At 44.9% G+C, this 27,430-nt stretch overlaps 1 protein-coding gene across 2 annotated transcripts; it reads left to right on the top strand.

The window, feature by feature from the left end:
• The first annotated feature begins 3,372 nt into the window (after positions 1-3,372).
• WNT11 (Wnt family member 11) lies at positions 3,373-27,090 on the top strand. Of its 2 annotated transcripts, XM_079299344.1 has the most exons (6): positions 3,374-3,946; positions 12,427-12,662; positions 13,215-13,328; positions 13,413-13,492; positions 14,912-15,204; positions 25,394-27,090. In XM_079299344.1, exons 1-6 carry the CDS (start codon positions 3,864-3,866, stop codon positions 25,566-25,568), a joined length of 981 nt encoding a protein of 326 aa, XP_079155470.1. In that variant the 5' UTR covers positions 3,374-3,863; the 3' UTR covers positions 25,569-27,090. The 2 variants fall into 2 exon arrangements, with proteins under 2 accessions (XP_079155469.1, XP_079155470.1); XM_079299343.1 differs by having other exon boundaries at positions 3,373-3,946; positions 13,215-13,492.
• Positions 27,091-27,430: the final 340 nt, after the last annotated feature.

Genomic DNA, 27,430 nt, shown 5'->3' with positions numbered 1-27,430 from the left:
CCTTTTTCCCCCTTTTCCCTTTTCTTTTTCTTTTCCTATTTTTTAGTCTTAATTTTTTTTTCTCATTTTCCTTTCTCTTTTTCTTTTTTTAATTTTTTTTTTTTTGTTTTTAACTTTTCCTCTTTTTTTGTATACATTTGGGGTGGGGATGGGATGGCATGGGGATGGGGATGGGATGGGGAATGGGGATTGGGATGGGGATAGGGATGGGATGGGGAAGGGATGGGGATTGGGATGGGGATAGGGGTTGGGGTTGGGATGGGGATAGGGGTTGGGGTTGGAGTTGGGGTTGGGATGGGGATGGAGATGGGATGGGGATAGGAATGGGATGGAAAGAGATGGAGATGTGGATGGAGATGGAGCTGGGTATGGGGATGGGGATGAGGATGGAGATGGGATGGGGATAGGAATGGGGTGGAAGGGGATGGTGATGGGGATGGGGATGAGGATGGAGATGGGATGGGGATAGGAATGGGGTGGAAGGGGATGGTGATGGGGATGGGGAAGGGGAAGGGGGTGGGGACGCACGGAGCCCCGCGGGGCCCCGGCCCTGCCCGCGGGGGCATCCTGGGGGCGCGGAGCCCTTTGTTATGCAAATCCTCGCTGACATCACGGCGCATATCAAAGGCGAGCGGCCGCATATAAGGCGGGGCAGAGCCGGCCGGCCCCGCGCAGCCCGGCCCGGGCGGAGGTAAGCGGGGACCGCGGGGTGACAGCACGGCCGGAGCGCTGGCACCGGGAGCCAGCAGCCCCCGGGAGCGTGGCTGGCCGGGAACAGGGCGCTGCCAGGCGCGGAGAGGATTGCGAGCAGAGGGATGGATGCATCCCGGCACGCCGGGGGATCGGCGGGAGAGGATTTTTGGAGGCTGCAAACAGAGCGGGGAGATGCCAGGGAGAGAGGCGGCTTGGAGACTGCAGGGGAGAAGGGAGACACGGGGGATTGCCAGGAAAAGGGAGAGCCGGGAGGTGTGTGGGGCAGGGAGAACCGAGGGAAATCAAGGGAGGCTTGAGACTGCAAGGGAGAGGGGATACCCGGGGGATGCGAGGAAAAGGAGACTCGGAGGAGAATTAAGAGAGACGACCAGGGGAAGGGTGAGTGCAGCAAAGAGAGGAGGACCCGGGGGAGAAGGAGAAGGAGATCCGTGCCCGACGAGCTGCAGGGCAGAGGAAACACCGAGAGCTGGGAGATGGAGACCCAGGAGCTGCATGCAGAGAGGGGGACTTGGAGCTGCAAATGTGCAGGGCAATGCAAGGAGCTGCAGAGGAGCTGCAGGGTAGTGGGGACACCCAGGGGCTGCAGGGGAGAAGAGAAATCCAAAAGCCAGCAAGGGGATGGTGAGACCCGGCAGCTGGAATCAGCTCCACCACCCTCTATTCCTTTTCTCTGCTCCCACTCCTCACTGCGGGTCATCTGCCCCTAAACCTGGCTACTGTGCTCCTGCAGAGAGCTGCAGCCTGGCAGCAGAGTCAGGTGGATGTCTTTGTTTCCTGGATGGGAAAACTGGAAAAATGTGAGCTGGATACTCACAGGTTTATGTACAGTTAAAATTGCCTGAGTCCAGACTCTTGGAGGTGTCTGATGGGAGTGTGTTCTGTGTGCCAGAGTGGGCTGGCTGCAAACAGCCTTGAGGTGAAGAGAAAAGAGAGCTTTGAGTTGAAAACAGCTCCTGTTTTTAGGAGTCCACAGGCCACTTGCTCCTGGTTTGATCAGTGACCCAGAGCTCGCCAGAGCTGTAAACATCACATCTGCCCCGAAGCGTGTCCCTCCCATCCCCTTGCAAATTGCTCTTGCGAACGTAATCTGTGCTGGACCGAGTGGAAAAAGGCATTATTACCTCTGCAAATAAAAGGGCTGCAATTGCATGCAAAGCTCATAGTTCTCTGGGTAGCTACGAATTAGATCATTTCTCTTCCTCTCCAGGGGTTGGAAAAAGCCCCAAATTGTAACTTTTTCAAGGCAGGGGGGAAAGTAGAGAATGGTGTTGGCTGGTCAGGTTTAGTGAGAGCTTTTTAGACCATCTGAGACATTTTACACCCGATTCTTATGTAGTCCAGCAGTTCACAGGAGTGAGATAAGGGGGTTTGAAATATCTAAATAGACACTGAAAGGCATGGGCAGGATTAAGGGTTGAAGGTTTCCAGTGTGCTTGCAGAAGAAAAGGGCTCCTAAAGATTCAAAGATACAGAAATACTCTGAAACAAGAAGCGTGTATGGCTGGATGCTCGTGGGAGCATCAAACCCAAATCCAAGTGGGCATTGAAGAGAAACAATTCATGGCAATGCAATCCTGCCCCCCTTGTAGGCAGGCAGCTTTGTCTCGGACTTCAAGGGAGCCAGGAACTCGCCCCTAGAGGTTATTAAAATCCTTTGTAATAACAGCACTTCTCTTGTAACCCTTTACGCCAGGCACTGGGGTCAGGATAGCCAAAAATCAGCCTGAATGGAAAATTATGCTGCAGATGGCAGAGAAAACACTCTGAAATATTCATTCCCCCCAACCCATTTGCTCTCCAAATGGGGATATTTAGGCAGAAAGCTGCAGCTGGGCAAATCCAGGCTGGGGATCAGGTAGGATACCGTTTTTCCAGGGTAAGAGGTTTCCCAAAGTGAAGCTGAGTGCTCCAGCCATTCCCAAACCCCGTTGAGGGGATGATGTGGGGGATGCACAGTTACAGCTTGGGTATTCCAGTGTGCTCTGAGATGGGTTTTGAGACTCCAGAGATGCAATGTGGAGGGCAGGTTTTTCTGTTTATTTTACTGTTGTCTTTCTCATGGGATGGGAAACCACTGCAAAGACCACAAAAAGCAGCCTGGAGCAGTGTCTGAAGTGAATAACTGAAGGGAAACCCATTTACTGCTATTAATACTGCTGCTAAAATAAGCAAGCTGTGCCCTGGAGACAGAGGACCCCTCTAAGGATTTAAGTCCTGCACCTGGTTTGTTTATCTGTTTGGCCTGAAGAAGGAAAAAAGCAACAAAAAGAAAAGGGGTGTGGGGGTATCCTTGAGAGCCTTTTTGTCTCCTCCAGACTGCTCCCTGGAGACAAAAATGGGATTTTATGTTTACAAAGTTGCAGCCTTTTCCGTGAGCTCCAGGTGCCAAGGGCTTGGAAGAAGTGAGAGGCAGAGTTAATGAGGTGAGAAGAAAAGCAGAAAGTAAAGAGCAAAACACATTTATTGTAACAGATCAGAGAGAAACATCTGCAGGGCAAGGGCACCTGTGTTAAGTAGGGAAATGCAGGTTTTTTTATTTGTCTTCTCTACAGAAAAAGAGAGAGGAAAAAGATATCTGGAGAGAGGAGAGATGAATAGCTGGAGATTTGGGCTAATCTGAAGATCTATCTTTTTTTTTTTTTTTTTTTTTTTTTTTTTTCCTGAGCAGTTGCACAAACTTTTTGGATAGGGGAAGGAAAAAAAAAAAAACCCACTGAAGTGAAGCAGCGAATGAAGTCTTGCCATGTGCAGGGTTAAATGGAAACACACAATCAGACCATAACTCTGTGTAATTCAACCCATACGGTTTGTCTGTCTGTTGACTCGAAAGGTTGTATCAAGGCTTGGCAAGGGAGGGGACTGAGAAGGGATAATCCAAACCTTTTCATGATTCATAAACCACTCCTTTGCAATTTGGATAATAGATTTCTCTCTCGCAGCCACTCGCTACATTTCAGAGCTCACCACAGCTCGGGCTCTTTCTCTCTCTCCTTTCAGGTTGTTCATCTCCAAGAACGAGCAATACCCAAACTGAAGGAAAATACATCGCACCAAATACTAAGAAAACTCCTTCTTAAAAAAAAAAAAAAAAAAAAAAAAAATCTTTGGAGAAGCTGATTTCCTTTGGCAAACACGAGAAAGTGAAGAAAATGAAGCCAAGTCTGCGATTTTTCTTAGCTGGTTTTCTGTCGTTGATTCTGCAGACGGGGCTTTGCTATGGGATAAAATGGATGTAAGTACCTGGCTCTATCTCTGCATTTTTGATGTTTTTGTAGGAATTGCTGGTCTCTCACCTATTTGTACAACTGCTGCTTGAGGCATGCTGTAAAGCTGTTTAAAGAGCAGCAAGCACTGCAGTTCTCCAGGCACTGATTGATTTCAAGTGTGTGTACTAGGGGCTTATGCTAACAATGTCTCCATCTTCTTTCTAAAATATGCATGATTTAGGCTCATTTGGGGTTTTTTTTTCTCCTCATTGATACCAAGGGAAAGGCATACACTTGAATGCTCACAAGAGCCACTTAATGAAGTTTCTAGCATTGGCTCCTGCTTTGCTGGGAAACTCTCCCACCAGGAGCTCTGGTTGTGCTGGGTAGGAACTGAGAGCAGTAGGGATGGCAGCTGAGATAATGCTGCCCATCTCCAACCACAGGGGATGCTTGACAGATAACATGGGGTTTTTGTGGACCTTTTAACCTTTGGATTTTGTGAAGGGTGTTAAAAATGAGGTGAGGAGGGGGAAGGAGGGTGAAGAAATACCAGGAAGAGTGGTCGAGTCAGGATTGAGTTTCCTTGGAGGTAATGTCCCTACAAAGTGAAAACATCACTATCTCATTTCTTTGTTTAAGCAAGCAATCAGTTAGTTGCCTGCTGCAAAACAAACAAACAGGCCACTCCAACACCAATCTGCTTTCATGCCCTTGACAAGTGATCTGTCTTTTCTACTTGAGTTTGGAGCTTGCACAAAATAAATAAGGGAATATGGGTTTTCCTCAAACAGGCATCTTGGGTAGAAGAAAAGGTACAATAATGTACAATGCCAGGAAGGCTCTGTAGTGCATTGCAGCAGGGATCTTTGAGTTAGGTGGTGAAACTTGGACAAGGGGCTCCTGTTTTATTTCTCTTTCTGCCACCGACTTCGTGCTGTGTCTAATTCCCATTCTGCTGTTCCAGTCACTATCATTTCAAGCTCTACTCATGCCTCCTTTTAAAAAGGCTTAAATTTGGATATCTGCAAATTAAGGTATCCCATTAGAGCCAGTGTTTTTACTCCTCATCATGCAGCGAGGGAAGAGAGGCTCTTTTGGATGGCAATTCATCTTCTCCAAACAGAGACATCCAACAGAACTGTTAAGGGATAGCCTCTGGCAATGCTGTGTGCTGCAGGGAGCTGCTAGAGACCATAAATCTGCATTTTATGTCCATGAAGAGAGCACAGGGAATCTCTCCACTGGGTGTTTAAATGCACATGGTCAGGTGGGAGGAACAGTCCCCCACTTTAGGCTATCTTTCAAGGTGGCATGCTTGCCTATGGCAGGAAGGTAGGAACTAGATGATTTTTAAGGTTCCTTCCAACACAAACCATTCCACAATCTTCCATTTGCTGTCTCCATACTCTAAAGACCATCTTGGAAGTAGGGGACAGTAAGGATCTGGTTTGCTCTTCATTACCTTGGCTTTATACCTTGTGGTAGTCAGCAGAGCTCAATTACATAACCCAATTGTTTCTTTTTGCTGCTCCCTCCAGCATTTAGGCTCTCAGCTCTCCCTATATCCAGCACCAGGAAAGGCAGACATCTCTTTTTTACAGGACATTTAGCAACATGCCCATGGGACCCCTTTGCAGTGTTTATTTCTATGCAGCACAGATATAAAGCTGTTTTGTGGCACTCTGATCCAGCAGGGCTTTCATGTGTAGAACCATGAAAGAACCATGTAGAGCCATGCAGACTGACTGGAAGGAGTTGCCCATATGCTTGGTATTGGTGTCCCACTCAGGCAAGGTGCTTAATCCTGAGTGAAGGGCTTGGGTTCCTCTGAAGGGCAGGGGTGAGATGAGCTCCAGAGGGAACCTGGTAATATGGTGACAAGCCATAGACATGAAAATCTGCTGGGAGGCAGGGCAGGGTCCCTAACAGCTGTGCTGCAAAAGCAGCCTTTTGGCCACTAAGAGGTTAAGCTGCAAGGTTTGCTTTCAGGGGTGAGAGGGGGGAAAAGCAGTTGGAGGCAAGAAACAGCATTGCTGCTCCTCCCCTTCCCAGCAGACATATCCCCCTATCAAAAAGTAAGGGGGAAAGATGAAAGCTGGGATTAAAGTGGTATTTGGAGCATGAATGGCATGCAGATGCACCACTGAGCTCCCCTCACACCTGTTTGAAACCTGGCAGAGACCTGTGCTCCCTGTCCTCAGCACTTTGCAACCAGGATGCTGGCAACAGGGATTTCACAAAATTATGTTTGTTTTTTCTTTCATTTGCTGTTTCTCCTCATTCCCCTACCCTTATTTTCCTATGGAAGCACAGGCCAGTTTTCCCTGCTCCCCATCACTCCTTTTCCTTGGGGCTCAGGGACTGTCTTTAGAAATATCATGGGTAAGTTCTTGCCAAACAGAGTACCAAATACTGAGTGATACCTCAGACCTTCTTATCCCAGCCCTGGACTCTTATTCTGGGTGCTGTACAATTGAATCTGCTCCTTCTTTCTCTTGCTCATGAACAGAGGTGGGGAGAAAGGACTGGGTGAGCAAGGAGGAAAGTGCTATGTGATGTTTTCAGTGGTGTGCCCACTGCAGCATTTTTGTAGGCATGGTGCCAGAGGCAAGCTTCAAAGAGGATTTGGGAGGGGAAGGGAGAGATAAGGAGGTGGGTTTCACCAGCCTGGAGATGAGGGAGTGACTGATATGAAAGGTGATAAGAAATTTAATTTTGTGTGATGTAATCGCAGGGGGAGGGGAAGAAGAAAAACACAATCTTCACCATTTGGGACTTCACAGTAACACAAATATGCCCTGAAAAGTAGTGAAAGAAGGAAGAAGGCAATAAAAATGAATTATTTATTTTATTTTACTTGGCTTATTTTTATGAGTCCTGTGGTCCTGATCCCCATCTGCTGGAAGTTGGTGCTGGGCCCCACCAAACATCTTATTTTTGCAAAACTTTCCCATCCTTAGAGCAAAGCAGGAATGTTGCATCACTTTGAGGTGCTCAGTGCTGTTCTGTCACAGTGGCTGGGGAGGTGAGGCAGCGTTTGATTTCTGTAAGACATGCCTTAGGGCCAATGCACTCAGCAATTCCATCACCCTCCCCGTCTGCCTTTGCATCCCTTTAGCTTTCCCTGGAGAGTTTGGGTTTGGTCAAGCAGGTGCTGGAGCAACTTATTTGGGTAGAACTGAAAAACAGATGAGCACTAGAGGGAGCTGCAGCCAGATGTGCATGCCCCAAAGCTCTGCAGATGTTGGGATGGCCAGGCACAGAGTAGCTTGTGAGGCACTTCTGCCTCCACAGTGGTTGGCATCCCCTCTGTCCCTCTGTACTGAATGCCCCCTTCAATGTGGATACAAATGAGCCAAACACAGCAAGTGACTTGGGTTTGTTTTTTCTGGCATTTTTGTTGGTTTTTTGTTTTGTTTTGTTTTGGGTTTGTTTTTTTGTTTTTTTTTTGTTTTTTTTTTGGTTTTTTTTATGTTTTATCTCATTTGTATTGTTTTGTTTGTTTGTTTTGTTTTGGAATTTGTTCGGTTTGTTTTGGGGTTTGTTTATTTGGGGTTTTTTTGTTTGTTTTGGGTTTTTTTTTGTTTTTTTGTTTTCTGGTTGGTTTTTTTTTGTTTTTTTTTGCATGGCTTACAGAATATGCCCAGGACAGCATTAGCAATGCCATCATTTTTAGGTGGAGCTTGGTCACTTTGGGAAGTCTCTTTCTGTCCCTGTTGTGGTGACTCAATCATACCTCACCTGCTCTGGAGCAATCCCCAGCTGAGCCCCATTCCCAGCTAATGCTGAACAATCCCTATGGTTAAATTGCAGCCTTTCAGGAGCAAAAAGTAGCTTAACCACACCTTTTGGTGAGCACAGGATGTCCCCCAGCCCACCAACCTTGAGCAGCCCTTCTGCAGCCAGCAAAAAGCAGGGGAGAAGTGGAAAGATTTTGTGCTTCCTGGCAGCTCCTGCTTCTCTCCTTCAATCCATGGTGGGACAAGGAGACAGGGCGCCTGTGAGACTGTCTGCCTGGCAAGGGGCTGCTAGATGAGCTGCTGGGAAAGAGCTGCAGGATGGGGATGGCAGCAGGGGAGTGGGCAGGGCCTGAGGAAAGAGGGGTACCACGGCTTTGAAGTCTGCTCTTCGCTCCATAGGCAGCTCAGGAAAAGTTGACAGAGCTCCATGGCCTTCCCCAGAGCTCACTGAGCCAGCTCCCTGCTGGCATTGACTTCAGTCAGCTTGGGCTTGAAGTCAGCAGCCTTGTGCCCACTGCTGCCAGCACTGGACTTGGCACCATATCTGAAAACAGCTCCTATTTTAAGCTTCTAGTTCAGAGTTGGTTTCCCCACACACACTTCTCTCCCTCTTCCTCTCCCTTTTTTTTTTTTGTTTTTTTTTTTTTTTTTTTTTTTTTTTTTTTTTTTTTAAATCACATAAATCTTACTTCTCTGTTTGAAAAGCCCTTGCAGAACCAGGGGAAGCATTTACCAGGGAATGTGGTGTCTTTCCCAGGAGTTGTGGCACCCAGACTGGAATTGTTGCAGGGTGGGGTGGCAGGAGCAAGGAGCTTAGACAAGGTTATTGTAACACCCCTGCAAGACTTTTCCAGATGAAAACCTGAGAAAATGAGGCTCCTGCAGATTAAAAACCTTCAATGAGATCAAGTACAAAAAGAACCCTCAATCTCTGCCTCTCTTTATTAACATTTACCACACACTTCACTCTCAACATCCATTAAATTTTGTCTTTTTGTGTCATCCACATCCCTGCAAGATTAAGGGGTTTAGGAATAGGCATTTAAAAAAAGCCTTTTCAGAAATAAAAACTGGTAATTTGGAGTAGAAGTTCACAGTTTCACCAGCAGTCCCTTTGTGAGATTTTCTCAGAGCATGTCATACAAGGGAGGGTGGGGAGATGCCTCCAGAGAGGAGATTCTTCTCCCCTTCAAGGGTTATTTAAAGGACACCAATGCTTTGCTGGTCCATTTGAGGAGTTTTTCTCCCTTTGGCCTGACCAGGAGCAGTGTCCTACTCCCAGGGTACCTTGTAAACCAAAAGTTTACATGACTTTCAATGATCTCTGCTGAGATCTGAAGGTGCTTCTTCCTATGAATAGTCCTCTCATGGGGCCCAGACATGCAGGAATGGGCCCATACCTCTCAAAGGACCTAACATTGTAGAGCATTCATGTTTTCAAATTAATTTAATAATTACCTGAGATAATTAAAAGAGTAAACGAATGTCATGATCCATCATGATGCATATTTACTCTGTAATTATGTTCATGGTTTTCTGTCAGTATCCAGAGTTTCATTTGAAAGACCTGCTGTGTTATATATAGATCAGAAGATGTTTGGTTTAGGCCCTGTTTATTTAAAGGGATGGATCAAATATGTATATTTTTAAAAACCCTGAGACAGCCACCCCTTTGTTGCCTGGTGAAAGAAGGATGGGGCAGGAGAATTAAGTGAGAAGAGCACAACTTTATCAGGAGGAAACAGTGGAAAATAGCATTTCCAGGGTGAAAGCAGATAAAATCCCCTTTTCACATGAAGGATCCCTTGATGCTGCCAGAATTTAGGGAGCAGGGAGGGGTGGTGCATTTCCTCAGGGAGGGTTTAGAGTGCCATGGAGTGGAGAAGATACTCCTAAATGTAGGACAGGGACTGGGCAATCCTAGGTTGTTTGATGTAATAGGCCTCTCACATTCCTGATCTGTGATTTATAAATGCACTTTTCAGTCTCAACAAGTGACTGCAGTAACTGAGTTTTCTTTTCCATCTCCATTTAATTTTTCCTCCCAATGCTTGGAGATGTTTCCAATTATATGTTCTCATAAGCAAAGACATGAAGTTCAGACATGGTAGATGTTCAGAAAATACCTTCCTGCATCTTGCAGTTTTATTCTTGGTAGGTTTCCTGGAGCTCAGCTCATTCTGTAAGAAACAGCCATTGCTGCCATTTACTGAGTTCTCACCAACTGGAAGGTATTTTCCCTCTTCCATGAAGTAAATGGTTTTCTTGTTGCATTGTAAAACTGCTTCTCTAGTGGTGATCACTTCAAGCCATCTGTGATGATATATTCTCATTGTATCACATCCCGTTTTTTCACACTGAGGATGAGTTTCTGTCTGAATTCTGCTTTCATCCCTGCCTCTAGATGGTTATTTGTGCTGCTCATGACTTGTCTATAAATGGTGAGATGGAGGTGCCTCAGTGCAGCCTTCCAGGTCCCTCAAAAAGGCTGAAGAACTCTAGAAAGGATCAGAAAATGTGGTGTAGGACCTAGGAGATATATGCATCTTTCTGGAGGATGTATGATTAGAAAACTGAGCTGCAGGTTCACAGTACAGCCTCTCTCAGAGATTTGGGATGTTTCTCATTTGAAGCTCAGGCTGTGAAGTTCTCTCCCTGCTCCTGCCACACCCTGCCTGCTTCCCTTGCTGCTGGAACATGCTGTACTGGAGTATTTATCATTTATTTTCTATTACTGAAGAGCTGCTTTGGCCTCTTGCCTGATCTGTGTTTCACCTCATTCCTGGGAGCTGCTGATTGGCTTTGGGATAAGGTTTCACAGATTCTTGGTGTCAAGTGCTAGGGGTTGGACATACCTCACTCAGCTCTGTGCTTATGCCATTCAGATGTCTGTGTCCCTCCTCAGTGCCTGGGTTTCTCATACAGAGCAGAAAATGGGCACTTCTAAGTCATGGTGGTGTCTTACTATAGGTCTCAAAAGCACAAAACTGCTTCCTAGGTGTGACTTTTTGCTTTCCATGAGCTGAAGAAGGATCCTGAAGGGCTTCTTCTGCCACCTGTAGTCAGGTGACAGTCCTACTATTCAGAGACTCATGTCTCTGCCTTCAAGGACATGATCTTTCTGTTCTACCTGAACACCCAGTATTTCACCAACAAGGTTTTTTCTCCACCAGCTCAGGTTCACATCTAAGGCAGAATGAGTTGTTTTCTGGAGGGGCCCCTCTCCAAACAGGGAACATTTCATGAACAGTGTGTAGGGGCCAAGATGAACTGCAGGGCAGAATTTCTGATGATTCAATCATAGAATCATTTAGGTTGGAAAAGACCTCTATGATCATTGAGTCCAACCAATAACTTAACACTGCCAAGTCTACCACTTTTTCCTTTCCCTTGAAATTCACTGGCAATGATTTCTGCTTTCACTATGTTTATTGGGCCCCTTAAATACATGTATGAAGTATATATTTATATAGCTAGCAGAGTGCTGGTTTCCCTTCCAAGTTTGCCACTGATTATCTAGTGCCAGAAATGCCAAACTCCAACCACCTGGGAATTTGTCAGTGCAGGCCTATTCATCCCCAGCAAGGATTTAGTATCTCCACTTTTGGTTAGAACTCAATTTTAACTCTGTTTCCATCTCATTTAACTTCTGAAGAATGTGGATATTACAGTAATAAAGTGAAATGCACCCCAAAATGTGTTTGCTAATATTCCAAACTAACCAGGATGGCTTGGGATGAATCTGAAAGCCAATACATTTAACAAGGAGAGAAGGAAATACGTGTTAAAGTTGTGTTGCCAGGATCAGATGCCATCAAATTATTGATGCAGCCAGCTAGAAAGTTGTTTTATGGGGATGAATAACTTTTATGACTACCCTAAGAAAGCCATAAAGGTATAAAGAGAGTTACACACCAGGCTTCTGCTGATCATTGTGGGTGCTCAGTGAAGAAGAGTACAGCCCTGCAAGATGCATGTCAGCATTTGTTCTTTTTTTAACCTGGAAAAGTTGGCAATTGGAGAGTAGAAGAACCACCACTGTGGGATATTGTTCTTTTCTTCCATGGTAACATGTGCTGGTATTCATGGATCCCTTCATGGATTTGGCTGTGCTACTCTCTCTGCACATACTCCCACTGAGCTTTTGCACTATGGTTTTTGGAGACTAGAGGAACAGACTTATCTATGTGCAACAGTGATTGAATCAGTGGAGGCCCTTGGCATTAACTCTAAGTGAAAGCATATGTTTTGCAAATTTGGTGATTTTTTGCTAGGCCTCACAGGGGATTTGCTCCATAATTAATTACATGACATTTAGCATAATCCTTTGAGAGTGTGAGAGACAGATGCTGAATGCAAAATACTGATAACACCAACGTTGCTTTTTTTTCCCGAATGCCACAGTCTTGGAGGATCCAGATTTCTTTTGTCATGGAATTGATGGGTCATTTTTCACTCTGTTGGGAGGTCTTCAGCAAACAACCTTCCCCATAGGATTTACACATCCAGTTGACTTGCCATATGCCCCTGGAGCTTTGTGCAGACTCCCCTCCAGAATGGAGAGAATTGCACACTGCTAAAGGGTGTTTCTTCCCACCTCCCTTAAACACCTACTTTATATGAGAGAAATTATTCTTCATGGTGCTCATCTTCATCACCAGCTTTATCTAGGCACCTATTTACAGAAAGCTTTTATTAAGTTAGGTGAAAATAGGCAAGTAGACTGTGTAGTAATGCTTTTCTACATGTGCTTGTCTCCTCAGAGCTCTGTCCAAGACCCCTCTGGCTTTGGCCCTGAACCAAACCCAGCACTGCAAGCAGCTGGAGGGCCTGGTGGTGTCCCAGGTGCAGCTGTGCCGCAGCAACCTGGAGCTGATGCAGACCATCATCCAGGCGGCGCGGGAGGTGATAAAGACCTGCCGCAAAACCTTCTCCGACATGAGGTGGAACTGCTCCTCCATAGAGCTGGCTCCTAACTACCTGCTGGACTTAGAGAGAGGTAAACACTGCTGGCTCAGCTGGAGTCAGTAGCTAGCCTGTGTGTGTGTGTGTGTGTGTGTGCTGGAGATAGGAAGGGTCCTGCTCCTGGGAGGCCATGGAGGGACTGCAGAGCCTGCTTGTCCTGTTCTCCGAGACCACATCCATCCTTGTGGTGCCATAATGATGAATTATTAGTCATGCCCAGAGGCTCCTGGGTCCAAGACCTGGTCTAGCACAACTTTCACAAAGCATAACACCTGTCTGATCTGCTTATCTAACTTGGAGCCATGGGATGGGCACAGAAGCAAAAGGAGGTAGGAGAGTCCATGGAAGGGCTCCAAGAGCAAATCACACCTAGGCACAAGATGCCTAAATCCATGTGACTCCTTGCCCTGCTGGGATGTTGGCTTATGTTGAAGAGTTCACTTGGATGTGCTCCAAACTAGCAGTGCCATGGGATATCTCAGCTGCAGTGAGCTGGTGTGTTGGCTGCTCTGTGGGACTGTGTGAGTCTTTTTGGGGAATGTTTATCTGGCCCAGGAGGCTGAGCTGGAGTTCTTGTCTCTTTCAGGCACAAGGGAGTCAGCATTTGTGTATGCCCTCTCTGCTGCTGCCATCAGCCACACCATTGCCAGAGCCTGCACCACCGGGGACCTCCCTGGCTGTTCCTGTGGTCCCATCCCAGGTGAGACACCTGGACCTGGGTATCGATGGGGAGGATGTGCAGACAACCTCAACTATGGTCTTATCATGGGGTCCAAATTTTCAGATGCTCCCATGAAGATGAAAAAATCAGGATCACAAGCCAATAAACTGATGCATCTGCACAACAGTGAAGTAGGGAGACAGGTAACAAATCCACAAGAGTTATTGTACTTGTACAACCATCTGTAGTGTCGCACTCGGTGAGGTTCAGTGTCTCTGTCAGCCAGCAAAAGGAGCAGGTTTCTCCCAGACTGCTCTGAACTCCTTTGGCCTGCTGAAAATGGTGCCTGTATAACTCCCCCTGTGACTCAGGGAGTCCCAGATGCTGCTGTCAGCCCTGTGGGTGGGATGTCTCACTGCCAGCTTGGCTCTGGCGTGCCTGCCCCAGGAGGTGTGGTGGGGATGGGTCCCAGTGGGCTCTGCCAAGGGCTTTGAGTGAGCAAAGTGCTGTGTAAATGTGGAGAATTGTCATCTGCCAGATGCATCCAGCAGCAGTTGCCTCCAGCCAGGAGGGAGGGTTTTTGTTTTCCTTTTAAAACTGCTATGTTAGTGATTATTCTCATATCTGGCACAGGCTGCTTTTAACAGCTTGCATCCAGTGTTCAGATAATACTTACCATGTGCAGTGCCTGGTGTGCCCTGATGTGCAAATCCCTCTAGCAGCTGGAGAAATGGATGGGGGAGTTATAAAACTGACCCCTGCACCAATCTGTGGGGCTCCAGTGGTTCCACAGACTGCTCCTTCTGTACTGCTTGTCCTTCCAGCACTGGCTGTGCAGACAGATTTGGAGCATGCTGAGCCTGTTGGGAGCTTGCTGTGTAGCCTCAGGCTGAGTCCACCTTTGCAGAGCACAGCCATGCTGAACTTTCCTTCCCTGGCTCTTTTTCTTTTCTACTATTCTCACACTATTCAGTTTGTTTGTGTGGAGTTTGGGTAGCTTTAAAAGCAATTTATTTTATTGTTGCAATGTCTCGAGGTTTTGTTTCAATTGCAAAGGGCAGATTTTTCTTTGGGACATGGTGTTGCCATGGCTGGTGCATTCAGCCCTTCCTGGCAGCATCCTGCCACATCCCACTGAAATGAGAGTAGTGCAGAATCAAAATAAAAGGCTGTTTTGGCCCCATGACCAGCAGAAAGGCAGGGTGAGAGTGCACTGAACTCAACAAAGCCATGACCTTTCTTACCAAAGCCCAAAGCTGCTGGAGGTTAAAATTTATGTTTATTATCTGTTTATGGGATGCTTTGATATTCATCTCCTTAGGAATTTGCAGTGTGGAAATGCTGCCCAATATAGATATCTAATCAAAATTCAAAATACTCTTCTGTCTTCTGGCTGCAAAGGGGCCCTTGTGAAAGTAGTCCTGGACTGACAGTGATGACCAAAGAGCTGTAGGATCTCATTCTCTTTGCAAAGTAGCTGCTCTAGGCTGGCAGTGCAGAAATGAGAACAGCAGTACTCTTCTATAGCAGTTCCTGCTAAGGAAGTACCTTCATTAGCAAACTTGTGGGATGTTTGGAGGTAAGAGAAGGGCATTTCCTAACTCCTGCATTCCTTTTTGCAGGTCTTGAAAGCCTCTCTTGAAATGAAATGTAAGTGCCATGGAGTTTCTGGGTCATGCTCTATCAAGACCTGTTGGAAAGGCCTTCAAGAGCTGCGAGACATTGCACTGGACCTCAAAACCAAATATTTATCTGCCACCAAGGTTGTTCACCGGCCCATGGGCACACGCAAATACCTCGTGCCCAAGGATATTGATATCAGGCCAGTCAAAGAGACAGAGCTGATCTACCTGCAGAGCTCTCCTGACTTTTGCATGAAGAATGAAAAAGTGGGGTCTCATGGGACCCAGGACAGGTGAGGAATTCTGCAGTGGGATCTCACTGTGCTCTGTCCCCAAAGAGGGAAGGGCAAGAGGGGAAGATGTATGGATAAGGGGCAGTCCAGAGCTGACATACACATCAGGTAAAGCACATCTCTAACATACAGTATGGTTTACCACTGCCTAACCCTGTTAATGATGACTGTGGCCAAGACAGGGCTTGCTGGCACATTTTCCATTACACAATCAGGCACAAGATACATTTCAAAATTCCCTGGGCAGCTCACCTCCATGGAAACTTTCCAGGATGAATCTTGCTTTATACTGTGTTGAGTCTCAGTCATTTCTTGCAGTCACTGCTGATTAGAAGAGTTGTCACTCTAAGGCTCCCCAAAGCAGGCAAATATTAACTCAGTTAGAACCAAAATTCCTAGATTGCCTTAAAATCCTTCCCCCCCCCCAAACTACAGAGATTATATTCATTTTTTTTTTCTTCTACTGCATATTGAAGGTCCAGGTGTGTTTGTATTGCTTATGACTCTGCAGAGGAATTTCTTTATTGCATTAAATTAGGGATTTAAGGTTGTTATGGTCAAGCCGAGCCTCACTGGGCAGCATACAGGACTGTCCCCTTTCACAGGCAACAGACATGCCTTTTCCTTCCCATCATCTGTTTAATTTCCTCCAAGAGAAACTAATTCAACATTTCACCAATCTGAGCATCTGTAGGTGGGCAGACATGATCTCTCTAGAGCTGATCTATCAACAGCCTAAAAAGTGTGTGTTTCCAGAATTTTTCTGACTTTTTTTTTTTTTTTAGGTGGCTGCAATGGCTGGATTTCAACCTCTGTCTTTAGTTGCTATCTTGCTGGTTTACCTTCCTTTAGATAGTTCTCATAACTCTTCTTTGCTCTGTTATTTTGTGGTGGAGGCTCAGGCAAGTGGCAAGGAGTATGTACCTGGCCTTTTCTGGGATGCTTTTCTTTCAATGTAGTGGACATAGTGGCATTTGGACCATTGTGGTTCAGTGGAGAGAAGATTTTGCTGAAATGAAATGAACCAAATGCAGGCAAGATAAACAATATGTGCAAGTAGGATGTGGCAGCTGGGGATGTGGGTTAGTGGTGGGCTTGGCAGTGCTGTGTTGATGATTTTGGAGGGCTTCTACAGCCTAAATGATTCTGTGATTCTGCATCAGCATTTAACTGGTGGAGCTGATCAGCAGATACGACATCTGAGTGAGACAAGACTGTGTTTTTTGTCCCCTGAAGTTTTATGGCAGTTGAAGTCCTGCATCCTCTGGCATCAATGGCTGGACTGCTCTGGAGCAGCACTGATCTGGCAGCTCTGTGGTGGGAACTCCAGCCTGACCCCTATCACCAGTTCAGGAGTGGAGCATTGATTACCAAGTGAAGATGTTTGTGAGTCACTGAGAATAGCAGGGGAAAAGCATGTATTGAAACTGATATCTGAAGGAAAAGGCCAGCTGAATGGAAATGGAGTTTTTGTGGATTTATATGGATTTTTATGTATTTGTGCCTTGAAAAAGACCTCTTTGTTGTGCCTGTCTGTTTTGCAAGGAAAAAAATTGGTGGAGATTATTTGGAAATTAGTTTTGTAGGAATTGCATTAAATGAACAGGTTGTGTCAAAACAAAGTTGAATTCATTACAGATTTGCCAAGTAAAACATTTTCCATGAGCTGAAATCCTTTCAAGGGACAGGGAGGTGCGACTTCTTCATCTAATCTTATTTTACAGCAGATTTCAACTTTTTATCCAGTCTAGGGATGAAAAATATGTCAAGGTCCTGAATGATCTTTTCTTTCCTTCTGAGGAAAGGAAAATGTGTGCTGCAGGCGTCCATTTATCTCGAGCTGGACGACAGCCACGATTGTGAACCTGCCAGCCCAGGGTCCACAGGAAGTGAGATTGAGTGAGGATTTAGAAGACCAAGATATTAAGGCAGGAGGGGATGACTTTCAAAAGGAACTTGTCAGAAAATGCTCCTCATTCTCAGATGTGCAAGATGGTGCTGGCCATGGGAGGGGAGGGGGGTGAGTTAGTCCTGTGCTGAGCTTCAGGCATCACTCAGGCCAAGTTTTAAGGTCATGTGTAGCTGGGCTTGTTTTCATTACAGTCCATCTGCAGCCTCTGGAGAAGATGCCTGGTGTCTCAAAATTGGCATGTGTAATACAAGCCACAGCAACTCCTTTCCTGAAAAAATTACTGGAGGAAATAAATGTAAAATACACACAGGGTGTTTGAAGATTGGTCTGTGCTTCCTGGGGGGAGCAGGGAGAGGGAGGGGATCTTCCCTGGTCTCCTCCTCCCATGGATGCCTTTTTCTCCTTGCAGTTTTTCTCTCGTGGAGAGGGTGCCTAAATGCATTTTACATGTGGTGGCTTTGTTCCAGCCTGCCACAGGGCTGCAGAGATAATGCCTAATGACAGGGATAAGGTAGAAGGATTACAAAAGGAATGCTGTTAGAGAGAGGGAATGGCAAAATGTGGTTCATGCTTACTTCAGAAAGATGTAAAAATGCTCACATGGGAATAGCACAAACATGATTTTATTTAATGAGTCTTGTCCTGGGGGCATTTGAACATTTTATCTTTATGCACATCAAAGTTTTCTGGAGGTAGATCCTGCTGTTCCCAAGTAGTTTAGTTTTTAAGGCCAGTCCTAGCAATGAGGTAAAAAAGGGTTATTTTTGTTGTGGTCCATCATTTTGTCTGCTCTGTCTTCAACCACCTTCCCATTTCCTTTCTGGCCTTTTTCTGGGTGCAGAGGTCAGTCCACACCTGGGCTGTCCCCTGTGTCCACAGCCCAGGAGACTTTGGGCATCTTCAGTATTTTCCAGCCTTGCTTTCTGCCTCCAAAGGGATTTGCAGGGGAGAATATGCCATTAACACCCCCTTTTCCTGCTCCTTGATTAAAATATTCACACTGATGCATTTTTGTGACAAGGAATGAGCAGTTCTGCAGCATATCCAGGGACAGTCCTTTCCCTCCTTCTTCTCCCCAAGGTCTGGTTATTGCTCATAGTGCTCTGGATGGTAAAGTGGCAACACCTTGGATGTGTTGGATTTCACTGTCTGCTGTAGGAAACAATCCTGCACTGCCAGGTGGGTGGAAGGGATAATCTAACTGGTGATCCCTCTAATGTAAGAGATCATATTATGTAGACTTATTGTGTGTTTTTCAGGCAGGAAAGGGAATTTCTTTGTAGATGAACCATATGAAAATCCACTCAGAAAACAAGCCCCCAGTTACTCAAAAGCATTTTAGAGTCTTTCCTGAAAGGATTTCAAAGCCTTCTTCAGAGCAAGCCTGGAATATTTTCTAAGACATTTTGGATTTTCTTAGCTTGTTGAAATTTAGGAATGGTTTGGAAATCTGCATGCCTCCAAGTGCTCAGGGTATATCCAGATTTTAAAGCCAGGGAACTAAAATGAAGCCTGAGGCTTGCTGCCTCTTGGAAGTGCTGAAAAGCTGATTAAGGAGCTGATTTTTGCAACAGGTGCCCAAATCTCCTGCAAACAAGGCTTACTGCCACATTGACTCCAGCCAAACTCTGTGTGCTTATATATTACCATCACACTTTCCTAACCAATTGAAAAATGGTCTGGAGAAAAGTCTAAAGAAGCAGATCTGTGAAGCTGCAAGCACAACTTTCAAATCAGCCACTGAGAAAAACTGTAAATATTCCCCTTCTCAGAGATTTCTTGGACAAAAGCACTTTTTCATCTTTTAGCAAAGTAGTTCAGTTGCTCCTGCCTGAGAAAATCACTGGCAGCTTTGAGTAAATGAAAAATAATGGCAGATTATAAAATTGAGATCTCTTTTGTGAGAAAATTGGCAAAATTGTGAATCTTTTTTATAAGTAGGGTGCAATGTATCATGTTTCAAAGGCTGTTTAAGTCTCCTCAATGATTCCAGTGAAAGGGAAATTCTGCCATGCATGCAAAAGCATCCAGCCCCCTGAAACCTTGCAGAGATAACAGAGCTGTTTATTACTGATCTTTCCCAGAGCAGTCTGGAATCAAGCCAAATGTGGGAAGGAACTCAGGCATCAGAAATGGGGCTGCAGCAAACAGTGTGCAGCTTAGCTGGGCTGATCAGTCACCACTTCTCAGCTGATTCCCTGTGGCAAGGAATGAATGTGGCCACTCTGCTCCTTGCTCACACATCCTTTCTTTACTGCAATGTCAAATACTAGCCACAAGTGTCTCAGGCTGGTATGCTTCCTTGGTATGAACATGCATGAAATTGTCTGAGCATGGGCAAAAGGAAATTGTTTCAAATTGCACTGAGGGAGGTTCAGATTCGAGATTAAAAAGATTTTCTTGAATGATACATTCACTAAGCATTGGAACAGGCTGTCCAGGGAAGTCACCAGCCTTGGAAATGTCTAAAAAATGAGTGAATGTGGCACTTTGCGATATGGTTTAGTGGACTTGGTGGTATTGAGCCCAGGGTTGGGCTTTATGACCTTGGAGGTTTTTCCTTAATGATTCCATTCTATGATGCTGTGATCTCCAAGGTTCCCTTCCAACCCAAACCACTCTGCGATTCTTTGTTTATGTAGGCAATGAAATTTTTAAGCAGAAGCACTCATATGTAGCTGGGGAAGAGTAGTAGTTTCTGGTAGACAACAGCATTTGATTTTTTTTTTTTTTTTTTTTTTTTTTTTTTTTGTTACAGCTTCTTTTAGATTCTGTTAGTGAGGGCACAGGATAAGATGAGCTTTGAATAAATTATAATGTTCAATGATAGTTGGTTTTGGAACAGTTATCAGATGTGCTACCCTTTTTTGATGAGATTGTGACAAATAATAAATAGTCAAAAATATTTTTGTGAGTGTCCCAGAAGAACTGGAGGAAACCTGCTCTGGCTAAAGATGACCTTGTACACAGCAGGGGGTCAAGTGGACTAGATGGCCTTTAAAGGTTCTTTCCAACCCAAACTATTCCATGATTTTATGAAAGACAGAAAAACATTAGCTTTCTGCTCCTCCCACCTTATTTAGGTGTTATTCCTTCTTTCCCAGGGCAACATTCTTGCAGCTGGTGCCCATTTCAGTAATTAGGCCAGCTGTGCCTTTTTTTGTTATCTTAGTTAATGTGTGGGGAAGATTGAATTAATCTACTTTGAGAGACCTGAATTTGATCATAAAGTTTCCTGAACAGGTTTGTGAATAATGAATATATTTGTGCAAAGAATAATTTCACACAGTAAAATTGCAGTGGATAATGAATCGAGCTCTCTTAAACATATTTAATCCCTCTGCAACAAAATGGCATTTAAGTTAGGGAAAATTTGGTCTGAGAATGATTTATTGGTCTGGGAATGATTTTCCATGGACCTTGATCTTCTCAGGAGCAAGATTGAACTGACACCATCTAGGCTGTTACTGAAGACATTTCTCTACTCTGCTCTTAAAAGCAGTTTCTCTAAACAACCTGTTCCAGGCTTTTACTATCCTCAGTGTTAGGTTTTCTCAATCAAAATTTAAACTAAACATAACCTTAAATAAAACTAGTAATTTCTTGTCCTCTTTTCTTGGCATTTTTATCTCTCTCCTTGTAGCAATAATCTTCTATAGAGGGGAAGACACCTCTTTTAACATAATTCTCTAAACCAGTTCCTTCATTGTTTTCTACTTTCTGAAACTCTTCTCTGGTTCCCCTGGGAACATTCCCACATTTAGCTGGATCTCTCTCAAAGTGTTTTGCTTACTTTGCACTTTAATCCACTGTCACAAAATGTCCTCAACTCCTTCTTCCCTAGCATTATGTCCAAATTTTTAAGCTCACTCTCAACTCCTCATTAATGAAAATACAGGCTAGTTCCAGGGTCTCTCTGGACATCTCCTCCCTGACATATGCTATTGATAATTCTTTCTTGTACAGTTGTTTAGTGTCAAGTCTCCAGTCATTCCTTGTGGATGAGAATGCAATTTAAAAGGAGATAAGATTCTGCCCTCAAAATCTTACATGAAGCTGTGACCTTCATGTATTTTTAGGAATGTCCATTGTGTTACATATTTCCTGAGGGAATTGAATCATTTTTCTCTTTCTTTTCTTTATACACTACTGCAGTACTTGACATTACTTGAGCAGGAAGCACCAAAGAAATAAATAGGAATTTGTTTTAAAAGAGAAAAAAAAAGTACACAGCAGTACTGTGTTCTGGGATTTGGGATGCTGGAGTTCATGAAGGCAGATGGTTTCCCTGTAGTCAGAAAGGGCTGAGGGAATCACACAGCCAAGGGGATGAGATGTCAGGGAAGGAACATCCCTTCCATCATCCCTAATGCAACAGCCCAGGTGCTGTCTGTGTGTGAGAAAAAGGACTACAGAAAGTGCTCAGATTTATGTTTTGCTGCTGTAACAGCATCTCCCTCATCCACTGGGAGATGCACTAGGCCAGGAAGGCAATTTCTCTACCCTAGAATGGCTTTTATGTCCTCATAAAAAAGTCCCTATCAATAGGACTGATGGAGTGAGGTTTCAGTGGGTATCTCATCATATGCCATAATCCTGGGTGACAGTACAGAGTTGGCCTTGGTTTGGATCCCAGGTGCCAGCTGTGCAACCAAAAATGGGTATCCTTCTACCTGCTGATGGGACAGAGTAAATAGGGACTCACAACAAAGCTCTGTGACATTAAAAGTCAGACTTCATCAATCCTAGAGGTCTTTTCCAACCTAAATAATTCTATGATCTCCCCCTAGCTTTTAAAATTAAAATCCCTACTCTCCATCTGGGGGAAAACTCTTAGAAGTTCTGGGGTGTCCTTCACGACCTCTGCTGAGGAGCCACCCCCATGATGAGGCTGGTTTGGGTTATTGGGGTATTGCAGAGACATTTTGGACAGGCATATGGAGTGGGACCTGTCCAGCCAGCACTGCTGACCTTCTCCCTTCTCAAGGAAGAAAAAAGCCCTGTGACAATGTACAAGCCTGCTCTTGAGGCAGAACTGTGGCTGGGATTATGACTGGAGCATGATTCCAAGTGCTTCCAGAGGTCACAGAGTTGTGTTACGGTGCAATCACCTCCCTCTGTGTTTTCTCCCCAAGGCTCAGGAGGAGGGCAGCATTGTGAGCTGCTGCAATTGCACTGGATCAGGCCCAAAACAAATGAGATTAAGCTTAACCCATCAGTGGGAAGTGGTGAGATCACAGCTGTGGGCTCTGAAAGCCGAGGCTCAGGGCTGCTTCCGTGAGTGAGCTCTGGTCTTTGGAGTGCTTTGGCTTCCCCCACTGGCTGAGAAACTACCTGCTTCTTCTTGTTTAATGAAAAATGAATCTAATTCAGATCCAGGCTTCTGCTTAGTGGCATTGTCAGGAAAGTTTTCTATAAGCCCATATAGGTTTATGATGTTTATGATGTGGTCAAAACATTCCAAATGTCCCCATTTCCTGATACCAAACTGAAGGAAGCTTGAGGATTTATTTAATAAGATTTTTCTTTCTTCCTTTCCTTGCTTCAGGCTGTGGGAAATGGGGAAATTATATGGAAAAGGATATCTCCTATTAGATTCATATGTTTGTTTTGGTTTTTTTTTTGCAAACCACAGGAGTGGTTGGAGGGAAAGAGAGAATTCTAGGTCCCAGTACAGCAGGTAGAAAAGTTTTGCTTTCCATTTTAATGTGTTAAATATCACTGCTGTGTGCTTTGTTTGTCTGCGGAGTGAATGTCCTTAGTGATGAGCTGAAGTCAGAGTGGACCCATATTCCTTTTCTTGGGCATTTTAATGAGCTCCCAGCATGAAGTGTCCCATCTTCCCTGGGTGAATCTCCAGGAAACAGCATTTCCATCCACTAGCAAAGCTGAGTAAGGTTGACAAATACCCTCCCCTCTTCTAATGTCAACACACCTATATTTGAACCTTTGCTCTGAATAGTTAATGCATTTATTAATTCATTTATGAGGAGTCATTTGGAGGTTTCTGTGGAGGGGCCCCAGCTCACAGGCCTTTGGTTCAGCATTAGGCAAACACACCCAGTGTGGCTGCACACTTCAGCTTCAGTGGAGGCTTTCAAAGGTTTGCAAATATTTACACACACTCCTGAATGAGAGTGAGCTGGGGGTCCTTTAAACACTGAACCTGGAGAGGAATGTGAATCAGAATAACAAACAGGAGCAGAAAAACTTAAAGAAGAGGAAGAGCAAGATCTCAACACTTCACTAATCCCATAACTTCTCCTGAAGCATTACCTCATGAGAAATTCCTGTAATTCTCATGGTTTTGTTTTCATCTATTAACAGTTGCTTAGTTTAAGGGTCCAATTTATGCTCCTCTCTCCTCTTCCTGCCCCAAAGCAGCCTTGGAGTATTCCTGTCCACAATAGATGAAAAATAGCCACACAGAGTAAGATTTAGGAGAGATGTGAGTAATTACCCCACTCAATAAACCACATTTCTTACAGCAGTTTCAAAATTCCATCAAGTTCACAGCCCCATGGTGTTGGGTACAAACCAAAAAATTGCAAACATGTGACCAAACAGTAACACACCCATCCTGGGTTGTCTTTACAGTCTGTGGAGAAATGGGTCATTCAAAATTCAATGCCTGGTGCACTTCCATGTCCAGTGAATACTGGAGAACTTTGGAAATGGGATAGATGTTTTTTGAGGACAGATGTGAAATGGTAATCAATGGATCAATGAAAGAGATTCCTCAGTTCAGGAGTTGCTCCTGAAAACCTCAAGCCAGTCACTGGCAAGCAGACAAAATGAGGGAGCCCAGCACAACAGCTGAGTTAACCCACTGAGTCTGGCTTTAATTGAAAGCAGAAGCAAAACAAGCAGTGAAAGTCTGTGTGATATTTGGTGGCTTGTCATCCTACCCTGTGCTCCTGCCACACTGCCTGTTCCTGGGTCAGGACTCAGGGTGTTTTGGGGCCAAACACCCAGCTGCTCATGCTGTGTTGAGAGAAAATCAAAGGGAAAAAGCCCTGCTGGTGTTGACTCTGATTTCCCTGGTGGGATCAGTGCTGCTTAGTGGCTGTAACAGCCTGCCAGGATTCTTCCCAGCCTGGGATCCTTGGCATGGAGCCTGTTCAAATACTGTCTGGCTGCAGGGTTCCTCCTTCACCCTTTTCAGGTTAGGCAGTGGAGGACAAATACCAATGTTTGTTCTTTAGGGTGTCATCTTCTTCCAGCTCCTTTCAAATAGTTTTGGAGCCTGCCTGGGAACACAGATTGCTTGGAATGATTAGTTCTTATCGTGGATATATCCCAATAGCTTTGCTTGTCTGCTTGTGTGGCAGCCTGGATGCTGCCAGACCCAAACTGAGAGACAGAACAGGAGTTTAATGTTATCTTGGGTGTCATAGCAGGTTGTGTGATGGAGCCCAGGCTCCCTTGCAGGAGTAGGGAGCTGCTGGCTGGGTGCTCTCTGTGCTGGCTTCACCCAGTGCCTTGCAGAGCTGTCACTGCAACAAGTCCTGGTTTGAAGGACAGGTATCTGCCAATAAAGGCAGAAGCTTCTCTTTGAAATTGAAAATGTAAACCCTCTCCCTCCAAATTATTATCATAATTTTGAAATTAAGGGGCTCTCAGGCAAAGATATGGGAATTAGGAATATCAGTTCTTTACTAGGAAAATTAAAATAGAAATGCAGTATTACAAAGAATAATCCCAAAAACACTGACAAAATACAGAATACAACCAGACACCCTGTCAGTCAGTCAGGGTGTTGGCAGCAGTCCCATTAAATGGTGGCTGCATCCTCCTGCAGTGGCAGATGTGGTTCAGCTGGAGCAGTGCTCCTGTAGAAGGTGCAGTTTTCATCTGAAGGTCCAGGGATGATGTGGAAAGGTCTGGTTTTCCTCTGGAATCCAGTGGAAAGAAGGTGTCTTGCTGTTTTTATCTAGGTAGGAAATGTTTGGTTCCTCCCCCTGGCTGGAGCATCTCCCAGTGGGATGATGTAATTTTATCAGTCATAGAGTGGGACTGAATTGCCCAGTAGCAGATGATATCTTCCTGGAGGGAGGATGGGCTGTGGAAAATAAAGATGATTGCCCCACCTGTTTTTAAAGATGGCCCATTAGCAGATGGTATGTGCCACAGAGATAAGGGTCACTGCCCCTCCTGGTTTCAGCAGATGGTGATAGAATACACATTTCTGGCCACATCAACCCAACACACAACACCACACAGTTTGGGAGACCCTGCAGGAATTTGCAGTCACTCACAGCATTTTCCTTCTTCCAGACAATGCAACAAGACTTCCAATGGGAGTGACAGCTGTGACCTGATGTGCTGTGGCAGAGGCTACAACCCCTACATGGACAAAGTGGTGGAGCGCTGCCACTGCAAGTACCACTGGTGCTGCTACGTGACCTGCAAAAAATGTGAGAGGACTGTCGAGAGATACGTGTGCAAGTGAAACCCCTTCTCTGCCCACCTGGGAGCTGAGACACCCAGCAATGCTCAGAGAAAACATTTCCTTCACTAGGCATCGTCTATCTTGTAAAGACACACACTTGGGGAGAGATGGTAGGAGGAAAAGCAGCAATCACACCAGTGAAAATAAGAACGTAAAAAAAACTTCCCAGAAAGCAACAAACCCACACAAATATTTGCCCCTCACCAATAAAATGCTCTCTGAGAAGACAAAACCTCACGTGGGATGGTATCTTCTTCCAAAATATTTTCTACGGTTGCCAATGATGTCCAGCCATCAAGTGCCTTAGTATCCTGAGAAATACATATAGAAACTTTCCCTGGGGGGGGAAAAAAGAACATTTGTTTGACAGTGACTAAGGCTCACACCTGCCTATGCCTTCCAGCACAGATACTGAGTCTCCATTTGGACCATCCCAGAAGGGAAATGCTACAACTTTTCAGCAATAACTGCCTTTGTTGCCAAAGACTTAATTTTCATCAGGGAATCATCCATTCGGAGTGATAAAAGTGGGAAGATTTCAAGTCAATTCCCTGAAATGAACAACTAATTTTAATCTTTCTTTTACACAGGTCTGTGACTTTGCTCTCATTGCTGAATGAAAACATTTCCTTGATTTGTCCAGGCTGGAAAAAATTCAGCCATGGAAAAAAATCCTCTGGATTCCTGGAGGGAATGAGAGTAGGGTAGGCTGAGAAGGACTTTATGGGGTCCACAAGCCAGTAGTGGAGCCATTAGGATAAAATAACAAAGTGAAATCCAAGACCAGTGGAAAGAGAAGGAAAAAAGCAAGCTCTTGCTCTCTATCTCTTTGCCCTTTGGGTGTGATACCCTTAGTCACTGACATTCTTCCACTTTGACCCATCAAGTCCTTGGGGGAATAAGGCTTTTTCCCTCACAAAACCATTGGTCCAGCCTCAGGAAACTGCAGAGAATGGAGCAGCCCTGGCTGCCATGGAAGTCAGCAGCTATTCCCAGCAGGAAGGAATGGGAAGGTGTCAGTCCTTCACATGGCCCTGCCCTGACACAGCAGAGAACCACTATCTGTGGCTGTACATATTTTCTTTTGTATGCAGATATACAGAAATATTTATATCTTGTGCTTTCATCTACTTTACTTCCTACATAAATATATCCTTATATTATAAACATTAACAATAGTATGAAATAAATGCTGAAGTTACTGGTGCAACAGCAAAATGTTAGATTATGGTTTCACTCTTCTACTTGGAAAGCAATTCTGATTTTCCTACCAAGGATGGGAAAAGAGCCTGGTTTGAGGCACTCACTGACATTGGATAGATAAATTTCTTTATTCCCTGCCTCCCCAGCCTCTTAATTTTGGGCAGAATTAGCCAAGATCACTCTTATTGGTAAAATCTCCTAGTGCTCCTGAGGAGCTTAATAACAAACATGACTCACACTTCTCATGTCATGGGTGGTTGGCTTCTGGCTCTGCACATGGAGAGGAGTTGCTGTGCAGTGGAGGTTTTAACATTGCCTAGGCTCCCTTATTTGCTTGGTTGTTTTTGCTTGTTGTTTTGTTTGTTGGTTTTGTTCGTGTTTTAATTTTTGTTTGATGTTTTGTTTTTTGTTTGTTTTGCTTGGGGGGGATTTTTTGTTTTGTTTTTTTTTTTAGTGGTCATCCAGCCCTATATACCGATTATGAAAAGTGATGTTGGAGAAGGATGGTGCTCCAGTAACAGAAGGCAGCAGAGCTTCTGATATATTTCAGATCATTCTTGGGCACCCCAACCCCATGTAAAATGCTGTGAGCAGCCAAAAAATCTCTCCTACACAAATGTAGGCAGACTCTGCCACTTTCCTAAGGGGAAATAAGTCAG

This window comes from Erithacus rubecula (assembly GCF_903797595.1).
Source record: "Erithacus rubecula genome assembly, chromosome: 1".
Taxonomy (NCBI): domain Eukaryota; kingdom Metazoa; phylum Chordata; class Aves; order Passeriformes; family Muscicapidae; genus Erithacus; species Erithacus rubecula.
Note: the sequence above shows the minus strand (reverse complement) of the source record. Positions and strands in the feature narration are given on the sequence as shown.

What these genes read in the sequence shown, in the direction of transcription:
- WNT11 (XM_079299343.1), top strand. Translation starts at nt 3,864, where the DNA reads ATGAAGCCAAGTCTGCGATTTTTCTTAGCTGGTTTTCTGTCGTTGATT. An exon ending in CCTGCTGGACTTAGAGAGAG is followed by an intron (nt 12,663 to 13,214) that starts GTAAACACTGCT and finishes TGTCTCTTTCAG; the next exon opens with GCACAAGGGAGTCAGCATTT. An exon ending in TCTCATGGGACCCAGGACAG is followed by an intron (nt 15,205 to 25,393) that starts GTGAGGAATTCT and finishes TCCTTCTTCCAG; the next exon opens with ACAATGCAACAAGACTTCCA.